Source organism: Cataglyphis hispanica, chromosome 14, assembly GCF_021464435.1.
Source record: "Cataglyphis hispanica isolate Lineage 1 chromosome 14, ULB_Chis1_1.0, whole genome shotgun sequence".
Lineage (NCBI taxonomy): Eukaryota > Metazoa > Arthropoda > Insecta > Hymenoptera > Formicidae > Cataglyphis > Cataglyphis hispanica.
Window position 1 is genome coordinate 5,808,132 of NC_065967.1, and position 13,358 is coordinate 5,821,489.

A 13,358-nucleotide genomic window follows, 5' to 3' on the forward strand; every position below is an offset into this window, starting at 1 on the left:
CAGAATGGCTTCAGTAAAGATAGCTTATACTTCGTACGAATCAGTAGAGAAACATGGGTGAAATCAAAATGCAGAGCCAATATAATAATGCATTGCCTCTTTAGTTCGAAAAACAATTGGGATATCTATTTCTATCAAAAACAATTGATAAAAAAACCAAGCGCAATGTAGTCCACTCTCATAATTTATAAATCAACACTAATAAGTATTAAAAACTTAGATTAAAATTTTTTGATATTTTATTTAAAAATATAATGTATTTTTTTATATTGTTAGTTATATCTGCAAAAGATATATGTTTGTATTGCACTTAAAAAAATTATTATAAATTATTAACAGATCATAGCAATAGATGCTAGAAATCATGATGATTCTCCATATATATCAAACATGTCTTATGAGGATATGGCTATGAGAAGATGTGATATAGCTTTTGAATAATCTAGGGTTTGAGAAAGCTATTCTATTTGGTCGCAGTATGAGTGCCTTAACTTCGAGAAATTAGCAATTATTGATATGTCTCTCATAAGAAGTTCCAGTTCTAGTTTCTTATTGATAAAGAAAATCTTGCAATGAGTTCAACAACAGCAGATGGAAGTCCTACTTTATCAGAAGCACGTAAAGTAATAGACCAACAGTTTGAAAAATCTATTACATCTAGCATAATACGGCAGGTAAATTTTTTCCACTGTTTTTTATATACTTGAAATGGGAAAGCCATATCTATAGTATATTTCTCTGTAATTCTTAATAGCCAGCTTGATAGAAGTGGGTTTGGGAAAGTACAAATGGTACCAGAATTTACCAGTATTAGTGCATTCACAACTGACTCGCTGTATTTCCCAAGATAGATTCAAAGATATATGCAAAACCAACATTATTCATAAGCAGTGCTAACAGTGAATATATTCCTTTGGAAGATCACGACGCGATGAAAAAATTATTTCACTTGGTGGAATTTCGTTACATAGAGGGTGCAAAAATCATTGGGTTCACGTAGACAAACTTATCGAATTTATCGATGTTTTAGAGAATTTTATAAATCGGTCAGTGTTTTGCTCATATATGTAAAAAATGTATATATGTAAATAAATATGTAAAAAAAAAGAAAAAACTCGTAAATTGTTCTTTGTAAATATATACATGTATCTCAGATGACATCGCAGAATAATATGAAAAAATTCAAATAATATGTGTAAAAGTGAAAGAAACTGCAGATTATACAGTTAATTGTGATCAAGAGCACCATTAAGCTTCGAAAAGTTCCATCCTCATCAATATCTTTCAGTTTTTTCACTATTGCATGTATTATTATTATGAGAACTGTACAGGCTTTATTTTAAAAAAATTAGAGAACGAAACTAATGGACTCAAAGTTCACTTCCATTTAAGGATCAAGAATTAGGTGTTACATGTACTTGAGTAATGATATTCGTTAGTTATTTTATACATATATAATTATATCATACATATCGCACATAAGAAGAAATACAAAATAAAACATCCTATGAAACTTGTAAGTACTTTATCTCAATAATAATTTATAAATAAATATTTCGCTAAAAAAAAATAGGAACTGTAATATTTTTTAACAAATCAAACATAACTTTAGATTAAAGCATTTCTTAGATTAAAGCAAGTTATGATTACAATTATATTAAATGATTATTTAAATACAATTAATATTAATATGATATATACATATAAAAGATACATATCATTATCATTCTGTCAATTTACTATTCTATAATTGCTTCATAATTGTATATATATATATATATATATATATATATATATATATATATATATATATTTTCTTCCTTTTGCTTTCTATTTTATTACATATAATATATTATATATGTAGCATAATTAATTATATTTTTTTTTTATTATTTTACATATTTTTAAAAATATATTATTAACAATTTATCTCTTTATATTTTTTATTAAAATACATTATTTTTGATTATTATTTATTGCTACATATGTATCAACGAGTTAGAAAGAGAACGAAAAACATGAGAGTAAGTGAGAGAGAAGTTCAGATGACGTTACCAAGCAACTTACTTATTTCGCGAATGCGCACTCTGTTTTGGCAGACTAACATCAAAGGAGCCGACAGGGAGTTGTGCTATTGTATATACTGTGTAACTAGTAAGGTATCAGACTACAGCAGAAACAGACGACGGATCATTACACGTGCCACGATGGATCTCTACGAGTTGCTTGGTGTGGAGCCTCACGCTACATTTGCAGAGGTAATTTGCTTTATTTAGAAATATTTATATATATTTTGCACATGCATGATTTTTCGCCAAATAGCGCATCTTCAATCGCTACAGGCAACCGTGATAATTGCACGTGTGTTCAGTGTCCGTCGCGTCTCGTATTTCCAGCTAAAATAATCGAACGTGTTCTGTAAAGAACTTACATTAAAATTCAAGAGTTGTGCGATTATTATAAAGAATCATGCATGTGCAGTAGAATCCGAGGTTGCATGTTAGACTAGTCCCGTTACCGGGCTGTAGTTAATTGACGCAAAAAAAAACAATAAAGTAAATAAAATAAACCTAACCTAACCTAATTTTAAAAATAAATTATATATATATATATATATATATATATATATGCTATAGTAGCGTTTTATACTTATCAATAATATATTTTACATTAAATGACATGTAATTATTTATTCTCATTTTCAGATTAAAACAGCATATCGGATAAAGTCATTATTTTGCCATCCGGATAAAAATCCGCATAATCGAGAAGCAGTAACAGAAATTTTACAAACTATCAGAAGCAATAAAATTGTTATCTGATAGTAAAACTAGAGTGAGTAATATTTCTTTAAAATTTATTACAAGAGTTATTCGTGGAAATCAATTCTGTAATCTTGCAAAAAAAAAAAAGAAACAAGGAAGAGGAAAAATTTTTTATTATATATAAAAAAAGTTACATATATATATATATGTATGTATGTATGTATATGTACGTATGTCTAATGCATATGTATATCTATATATACTCTCTCACATACTTGTCATTCAAAGTGAAGTGTTGCTGTGACACAAGTTTTTATATACCTTCATCAAAGTATGGTGTCAATTTGGAATCTTAACATTGCTCATTAATTTTTTGTTATCTTCTATCTATTTGTTGCATTTTTAGTCACATTTTTATGTGTGCGAAAAATTGATAGAAAAATCCCCATTGGAACTTGGAGCAGTGCAATAAGAGTTCAATTATCCATCCTACAGTTTGGATCTTACATTGAATGACTTTCATCTGTTCATATACATGAGAATATAGCTAAGAATGCAGCATTTCGAGAACAATGAAGAGCTGATGTGATGTGCTAGAAGTTGGCTGAGATTCTAGTTAGGCAAAGTTAATCAAAGATTGATTTCCAAGTAGCCCTTGTATAATCAACATCAAACACATATTTTCTTAGATTTTAAGAATATTTCATAACTAATCTAATTTATTAAAACGTTTTGTTATAAAACAGGCGGCATATGATGAAAGTATTGCTACAAAAAAACGAGCAAAGGAATGTATTAGAGAATTTGACGTTAAAAGGAAAAAATTCAAAGACGATTTGGAAGCACGAGAAGAAATTTTTAAGCGGACTAAATATGAGGAGGAACAAAAAAAAGTATGCAATCAATTTCTTTAACATTATTATAATGTTCCTTATATTATTAGTACATCACAGAAAGATCTGTAAAATACATAATTTTTTATAGGTGGAATTAGAAAAATTACGAAAAGAAGAAGAAAAAAGAATTGAAAAGGAAACACAAATGGAACATATAAAAATGCAACATTTAAAAAATTTATATAAGATATTTTTTAAACTCTAATATAAAAAGTTTTATAATCAAAATTAAATGGCATGCACAAGAAGATGATCCATCCAATGGTGGATATAATTACAAACTTCTTTATAATATGTTTTCAAAAGTAAGTAATTATTAATCATTAATCTGTTCCAAAACTATAGTTAGTTAGGACTTTTGGAGACTGGATCAATCAAAAACTCGTTAAAACTTCGTGGTTTCTGGGATAGGCGACAAAAACATTCAAGTGCTAATTCTGATATTAGATGATTATCTTCAGCAGATATACATTTGAGAAATGAAATAAGCAAACCTTTCAGCTTTACTTCTGCACTTAATATCTGTATGTATTAATTAAAATCATTGCTAAGCGTGACATTGAAATTATACATGTACTGTAGTTATATGTAATATACATATGAATGTTTTTACACGATGCGTGCGTGAAAAATAAATTTATCATGATATGAAAAAATTGTTATGAGCAAAATTATTGAGCTGAAAAAAGTCACGTTCATTTAATATAGGTTTTTACATTGAATTTTACGTAATTGAAGGCTGTAATAGAAGCTTCATGCAATAGGATAGTGTATTTTGCGACAAAATCAGCAGACATTTCTGCGATGGGTATATATCATTGTTATCACTGGAAATTTTTCGAGTCAAATATGTGTGTGTGTGTATATGTATGTAATTATTTTTTCTCTTTTTGTAACGTACAATTATCTACATTTCAATACGTGATATTTATATAAAGTGTGTATACAATCTCTGCATTTTTGGAAAATATTCTCCTCTCACGCGATTAGTTTAACCTAATTCTGCTAAGACAGAATCAAGATCCTCTTGAAGACGGATACTATCCTCTCGCTGCTTCGCTAGATCGTCCTTAATTCTGTCTACTTGCGCCTTAAGCAGATAGTTCCCCTTTTTCAGAGCCGCCAATCGTCCCTCGTGCTTTTTTACATGTTTCTAAAAAGACAAACGTTCAAGAATAAAATTCAAACTTTGCATTTAACCGCAATGATTTTTGCAATGACAACTCACTTGCAGATTATTTTTACGCTTGTCAATAGGTGCCTCTTCGTCATCAGACTCAGACTCTTCTTCTTCTGATTCTTCAGATTCCGACTCTTCCTCAGATTCCTCGGTCTCCTCTTCATCTTCATCCTCTTCTTCTTCTTCCTCCTCTTCCTCCTCATCAGTTTCCGCCATCAGTTTCGCCATCTTATCCACTTGCTTCTGCAAGTGCTTATATTTCTTCTTTTCTTCCTTCAATAATTTCTGCTGCTGTTTTATTTGCTCCTTCAGCGCGTGCCTTTCTTTCCTAGCGTTTATAGCTTTGTCCCTGTGTATTCAGAATTGTTTTTCATTACTTGCATTATCAATTTTATTATTTGTATTATACACATTGTTGCCTACAATTTGAAGATATCTTCAAAATTTTATATATTATTGCACTTACTTAAAATTTTTAATTTTTGAAATAAGTAGTTTGATTTCTCTTTGAGCGCGTTTTTCTGCCGCAGCTTTGGGATTCTCATCTTCTTCCTCTTCCTCTGTACTTTCTTCTTCCTCCTCGCTCGTGCTAGGAGCATCCTGTTTGTCTATACTCTTTTGCGATGCGATTTTAGCTACGTCCTTTGCGCTTGGACAACCAGCCAGTGCCATTCCTGTAATATTGTACCAACTTACGTCTTCCCAATCCTCTACTAGCTCTATTATTGGCTCAGCTTCAATTGACGTAGGTTCGTCTTCATAGGCAAAGCAAAAAAAAAATCAAAGCAAAGAAGCGCAGTTTTAGTACAAGCACTCTAAAAGCATATGAAATATATATTTTATGCACAATATTAATAATAGGCAAATGTTAGTTTTTAATAAAGCAATTTTAATTATTTTACAAACAATATTTATTAATACGCACCAGCTTTCATGCGCTTTTCCAACGCCGCATACATTCTTTTCATTTCTTCCAACTCATTTCTAGCCTTATCTCTTTCCTCGGCAGCGATAGCGTATTCTTTTTCGGCCTTCTCTGCATCCTTCCTCGCTGCTTGCACTTCCTGTCTCAAGGACTCCGCGAGTTTTTCATCTTGCTGCTTGCTTTCCTGAGCATTCTTTTGAAGCTTCAAATGTTCCACTTCTGCCTCAAGATTCAAAATTCTCGCCTATAAAATCATTTCAGTGAAAAATCATGGGGTTCATTATTTTTTAAGAGATCAGGATGTCTTAAACGTATAAAAGGCTAATCCTCTTAAAATTGTCACAATAATCCCAAGCCAAAGTCTTGAGACCTATCAGATTTATTACCTGCAATCGCTTGTTATCTCGCTCTAAGGCTTCTTTGTTTCTCAGTTCCAGCGCGAGCATCTGTTTGGTGCTTTGCAAATCATCCCTGACGGCGTCTATATCGTCCATCTCGTCCTGAATCTCGGCGTCTACGGGTGCCTCCTCGGCTTTCTGTATTTGCTCCTCTATAGTTAATTGTCGTCGGAATTTTCTCAGACCCTGCAGCATCGGTTTCGAGCGATCGTTGGTCTTGACAGTTTTGAGTTTCACGCCCTGCTGGATCTGCTTCAACAGCTGATTGTGTATATTCGACTTTTCAGATTCGAATACGAAGTGAGCCTTGCCTAGCAGAGAGAAATGATCGATTAGGGGCAAAATATAAGATAAATATTGCCATCATATTGCTTTAACAAGATATACAAATTGCATTCCGATTCTAAACGCTGCCTTTTAGCAACAATAAAAATATACCTTTTTATTTTTAATCAAAATATAATTTAAATTTAAATTTTAAGGAAAGTGAATTTATGTTTCAAAATTATCATAAGATAGCATTTTTTGAGTAAATTTGACTTGACATTAAACAAAGATTTAATTTGAATCTTAATGGCTACGATTTTTAATGCTAGAGATTGAAAAATAATTGATAATAATTTTTATCTTATTCATCTCAAAAAATTAATTGGTGATTAAAGGATAGAGAGAATGATAGATATAGATAACACTTTTTTTAGCTGACAATTGCGTTAAATCTTATACCTCAAATTTTATGAGAATCATATTCATTTATTGATAATATTATTTATTATCAGCACGCCTCATATTAGCTTAATTTTTTTTTTTTAATTATGACGAATCATCTATTGTCACATAACGTTCTCGTCAAGAATATTTATTCGCAGAGTGAGAGATCCTGATCGCCGACAAGAGAAATGGAAGAAGGGAAATTTCTCCGGAGCACAGTTTTTCCGAGCTACGATGATTTCCCTTTTCAAAGAAAAGAAACACTCCTCTTACAGAGGAGATAGGTTTGATCCGGCTTGAGCACCCGCCGGAGATCGAAGAGGAGTTCAAAGATTACCTGCTGGATCAGCCGTGACCTTGTTCACCCTCTCAATCAGGGGCGCGCTCCGATCATTGCATTTGACGTGTCTGAGCGGTTTACCATTCTCGACCTCTTTCATCATGCTGGCCCAGTCCGGCCGTTTTCTCGGCCTGGACTTCAGTGCCTCCAGCTTCTTCATTTGTGCTTCGCTGAGTGGAGGAAGATCCTTGAGAACCGTCCTGCTAGGCGGTGGTGGAGGCGGTCGCGGAGGTGGCGGTGGCGGAACGTTCGCTCGCGACGAGCTCTTCGATAAAGTTGGCGCGCCTTAATATAGAGAATTTTCATCATTTATGTGAAAAGTATGATGTTTATAATTCATATGTATTTTGTAAAATATCAAATTTTGTCTAGTGGAATGTGTAAATAAATTTTGAAATGTTTTTACATCTCCTTTTTATTGATAATTTATATATTAATTTTTTAATTAATTTTTAATAAATTAGTAATGAATAATAATTATTAATAAAAATTTTTATTAGGAATAATCTTATTTTCTACCACTCACAGAATTGCGCTTGCTTGTGCATAAAAAGAAATTCAGTTTTCTTACTGAAAACAAGCAGACAAATGTTTGACAGAGGATGTAAAAAGAACACTTTCATATGATCTTATACGTTCATTAAGAATTAAATTTTAAATTCAAATAAAATACTATTAAAATTTAATTAATTTTTATAAAAACAAATTTTACATTTATAAAATATAAAGATTATTTTTTATAAGAAATTTAAATATTGCTTAAAGTTCTTAAAAGTTTAATTTTATTTTGCTAAATAATTTTTAAATATTTATATATTCATTATTAATTCAGTTAAAAATTTTATTAAAATATAATTGTTATTTGTCTGCTCTTTTATAAAAAATAATTTTTATTGCAGTACGCAAAACTGAGGAGGGCAAAGAAATTTAACGACTGCTTAAATCTAGAAGGGCTAAACGTTTGATGTCGGGTAATGGAATTTACGAGAAGGAATAGTGATCATCGTCGCACGTACCTGTAGTACTCTCACTTTTTGAGAGTGGTATAATGTCACCCCGTGATCGAGATCTCTCGATGCGTATCTGTCGTTCGAGCTGCGGCCTCGAATTTGGCTCCTGTCGTCCATTCTCGTGCACCTTCGTCGACACCGCTCGAGTGCTCGGAATCTTCTCATTGTTCGGCTGTTTCGGTATTATCGTGATTTTGCTCTGCTTACGCGATTGTCCATCTGTCGAAGGCGCTGCCGGCTCTGCGGGTTTCGGCACACTCTGTTCAATCGAGAGAAAAAGACATTTGCTTGATCATAAAACCGATAATATGCGAACGCAATAAAATAAGAGAACATTTATTTTAATTTATTTAAAAACACATGTGACATGACATTAAAAGATTATTTAATAATTGGAATATAATAAATTAAGAATATTTAATAATCTTCAAAAAAATTATTAGAAACATAACACAATATATTTCTATTAATTTAAGTTTAACGATGCGAATTTTATTTTTGAGGTTTCATAAAAAATCATTTGTTGAGAGAAAGAGAGAGAGACAGGGGGAAAGAGAGAAATGGACGGTGTCAAAAATGAACACAAATTTGTATTTACAATTTTTACTCAGATTTATTAAATTAGCTATCTGTTTTAGAAAATATTTATTGTAATTAATCATACATTAATTATATGATTTAGTTATAGAATAAATTAATTTAATTTAATATTATCTAATTCAGAGTTTAAACGCTGTCAATTTTTATTTTATTCGCAAGTTATCTGATTGAATTTCGCCGCGATACGAACTTTGTTGGCACTGTCATTTATTTTCGATTCTTAGCTTGCGTTTTCGCGACACTCTCGCAACATAAATCAATTTTTCACACGTTTGTAAAATATATATATATATATTTTTTTTTTACGATCGCGCCGGGTCGAAAAGAAAACGAGGGATTAATTGTCGCACATCTCCCTATCCCTCTTCTCTCGATTATTCAGACGGAGAGGTGACAGAGAAAGAGAGACAAAAAGAAAGAGGAAGAAAGAGAAATCTGAAGACTTTTCTTGGCAAGTGTCGAAGAGTTCGTTCCGCCGGCTTTAAATAATCCACATTGAATTTCGTCGAGCTGTCACATTCTTCAGCTTATTGTTAGACGTTATCGACGCAGAGTTTCCAGTTTTTACTTTTTATTTTTTTCAAATAAGTGGTTCTCGCGGGATCATCGTTCAATTTTTAAGATTTTTTTCACGAATGATTTCTATTCCCATAAAAATTGCTCGCCCGCAAATTTTTTTCTTTTCCGCAAAATTGCCCTCGATACATCCGCGACGTTTTGCATTAACGATTTTACATAAATTAAGATGAGATTGCGATATAAACGTGTTAAGAAACTGGCGGAAGACGCAGCTGGCAAGTCATTTGAAATAGAAACGCGTGTTCTTTAAATAATCATGACCCAGAGGCTTATATGCGAGCACGCGTACGACGAATCTCACTTTCCTTCGCGTTAAGAAAACGGAGTTGTATTGACAAGCACGTCTCTAACATATACGAATACTTTCACGAACTTTTATTAACCGCTTGAGCGCTATGCAATTTTTTCAAAATTGTTTTTTTATTTTGTTTGTAATTGTACAGTTATCTACTCATCGCTTGCCATTCTGTAATTAATTAAATTAAGTATCAAATCCAGACAGGGCATAATGTTTATGATAAATATTTTTTACTATTTAAAAAGTACTTTCTGAAATATTATATAAATATTTTATACATATTTTGTATACTTTAAGAGAAGAAATGATAAAAACTTTATTCGATATATTATTAAAATAACAATAAAATATTTTATATAATATTTATGATAAATAAAAAATAAATATTAATAATAATATTTTGTAAATATTTCTCAATATATTTTATAAATATTTTTATAATATTTATGATAAATCTTTATGATTTATTAAATCTAAGATCACAAAATATTTTGTAAATATCTATAAAATATTTAAATAATTATTACAAATATTTTGTATATATTTTGTAAGTATTGTGTGCAGTCTGGGAATATAATACATATATCTTAAAATTGATATGCAGTTATAAAATTTCAACGTAATATATTCATGTATGATTAGAAAAATATATGCGATTAAAATAAATAAAAGTAATGAATAGTTTAATAATAAAAAAAATATAAAAGCTCTCTCTCTCTCTCTCCCTTTTTTTCTCTTCTGAAATTAAAATTTATATTTTGGATTTAACCTGTTCAATTGATGATCTTATGAAATAATCAACAATATCATGATATTGAATTGAACTAAAAATCTTCATATGCAAAATCTTATGCTACTCTCTCTCTCTCTGAGATTTCCAGCGTGTCATGTTTTTTTTTATCTCGTATTAGATCTCGTGTTACATGTATATATTAATTTTGTAACTCTATATATCTTTATAATCTCTCGTGGATCATCATCCAGAGATCGAAGTAATCGCTTTAGAATTTTTTCATGTAATACGTTATAGAGAAATAAATATAACATAGCAATAAATACATATATATATATATATATATATATATATATATATATATATATATAACGTGGCAATAATTGACGTGAATTTTTATATTAGAATTTAATTTCATTATGCAGTCTCGCGCTTTTCGATCTACAGCTTGTATCACTTTAAAAATTGAAATAATTTTTGAGTAATTTATAATAATTTTTATGACAAAACAAATTAGCTATTTTTTATTCGAATAATCATAGATTTTTGTACAAAGGAAGAAAAAAAATTTCCACAGAGGAATACATTATTTTATTAATCGGCGTAAATGGCGTATCTTGAAGTGCACTGTTTGGATACAACGAATTGTGCGCCATGAGAAATGTTTATCGCGTTAACTCGTTGCAAGACACCTACATCGGCTATTAATATCACGGTAGTGTTAGTACAGCGAAGTCCGCTGACTTTGAAACCCAATATCTGAATGGAAAAAGACTGCAAAAGTCACATAGTATACGGGCTACTCATGCGTGTTTTCGGTAAAAACAGAAGCGGATTGTATTACCTTTCAATCTGAAGAAAAGCTGCGATATATGCTTAATGAATAAACTCGTTCTTTTCTTTAAATAATTGCCGTAGATCCAAAGTTGATTCTGTCATTTTCTAACAATTTTGATGTTTACTTTGGGTTGAAATTATTTTTTAGTAACTCAAATATTATTAAATATGATTAAGTATGATATATATTTTTGATTACTGTTTTCAAAATATGATTATTAATAATTATAAAAATTAAAATAAAATTTAATAAATTCTCTATTATAAAATGTAATGTATTTTTATAAATGCAGTTAGTGGTTGAAAAAAGATTTATACAGAAAACCTAGACAGCACACAATATTTATAAAATATGTACAAAATATTTATAATAATTATTTGGATATTTTTATAAATATTTTTGTGATCTTAGATTTAACAGATCATAAAGATTTATCATGAATATCATAAAAATATTTATAAAAATATTGAGAAATATTTATAAAATGTTACCATCAATATATTATTTTTTACTTATCATAAATATTATATAAAATATTTAATCTATATTTTAATAATATATCAAATAAAAATTTTCTGCTTTCTTCTCTTAGTTTAACGTATACAAAATATGTAAAAATTTATTTATTTAATATTTTAAAAATAAATAGTGAAAAATACTTATGAATATTTATTATAAATATTGTGTACTGACTGGGAAATATACACGCACTAATATTTTATATAATTATAATAAAATCTCTTTTACTTTCTCTCTCTTTCTCTCTTTAGTTATTATTGCAAGTTCTTCAAATAAATGCAATTTATTACTCTGGGCCTTTTTCTGGATATCACCAAAGATTTTATTCAAAATAGATTTTTTAAATGATTTAGCCACACTCTATATATTTCAATCTTTTTTTTTTTCAGTTTTTCTTACAAAAATCAGGAAGAGCTTGTTCGCAAAATCCCAAAAATATATAATCACCTCCAAGAAGTTTGAATATTTTATCAAAAAACTCTTATATCGTTTCTAAAAAATTAAAGAAAATATCTTCGAATCATCGATTCTCTTCGAATTTATCACTCACCTTCAACGTAACTTGGGCGAAGGCCGGAACTTCCTCGGTCTTGGGCTTGGAGTCCCTGCGGGAATTGAGGGTCCAGGGCGCGGTGGGCAAGGGCAACGGATTGGGACCATCCTTGACCCACGGCGGTCGAAAGATGGTCCTCTGCGGTGGCTGACCACCGGCGCCAGGCATCTCTTGGCTTAGCGAGTCCTCTTTTGCTGGGAAAGGGGATGAATCCTGCTTTTACTTCGATCTCCGAAGACGTTCTCGCATCCGCTCGTCGCGCTAACTGACGACTCGTCGTCCGCGGAACGAGCGCGACGATCCTCTCGAGGATATGCGCGATACGCCACTGACAGATTCCTGGACCGATAAGTTGGGATGAAAGCGTGGGCGAGATCTGTACGCGACCCACTTCTCTCGAGAGCGTCGTTTCGGGGTAATAAGTCCCTCGAAGAGGAGAAGAAGAAGATCCTGAAGGAACGTCCTTCTTTCTCTTCTTCTTTCTCCCTCTTTGCCTTTCAACGAGAGAAGTGACTATATGAACCGCAACGGGGTCGAGGATTTTTGCGCGACTCCGGGAAAGATCGAGACCTGGACCGCGCAACAGGCAGATCTCGCGGACTGCACCTCCCTAACCATATGATATTTCCGTCCGTGTGACGTCATCGAGAAGAGCGAGGCCCGAAATAGAAGGATCCTCTCTTCTCCTCTCTAGGATACCCTCGACAACGCCTCCGCCACTTCTCGTCACCCTACGACGCATTCCGCGTCTGTTTACGATGCACCGATCGTGACCGACCACGAAGGTCGATCAATCTTCAGGGTCGGCAGGGTTTATTGCTTCTCCAATCCCGGAAGTAAATATCTGACCTGTGAACGGATAAGAATTATTTTAAGGAATTAAAAAAATTTTCGCCATTGTGTTCAATCTTGATGCTAATAATTATTATGTGAGGATTTTAAGAAATGCAATGTAAATGCACGAATAAAATTTTTCTCATCTGATAATTAGAAGGTTTCTCTACAGTTTGACT

The 13,358-nt window shown here is 31.5% G+C and overlaps 1 protein-coding gene and 1 pseudogene across 1 annotated transcript; one reads left to right on the forward strand and one right to left on the reverse strand.

Annotated features, from left to right (window-relative positions):
* The first annotated feature begins 1,821 nt into the window (after positions 1-1,821).
* LOC126854810 (dnaJ homolog subfamily C member 17-like) lies at positions 1,822-4,278 on the forward strand (annotated as a pseudogene).
* Positions 4,279-4,513: 235 nt separating this feature from the next.
* On the reverse strand, positions 4,514-12,924 carry LOC126854785 (DNA ligase 1-like). Its single transcript, XM_050601845.1, has 8 exons — positions 12,343-12,924; positions 8,232-8,484; positions 7,213-7,500; positions 6,153-6,475; positions 5,767-6,010; positions 5,308-5,515; positions 4,890-5,190; positions 4,514-4,814 (listed from the first exon to the last, which is right to left on the reverse strand). Exons 1-8 carry the CDS (start codon positions 12,511-12,513, stop codon positions 4,653-4,655), a joined length of 1,950 nt encoding a protein of 649 aa, XP_050457802.1. The 5' UTR covers positions 12,514-12,924; the 3' UTR covers positions 4,514-4,652.
* Positions 12,925-13,358: the final 434 nt, after the last annotated feature.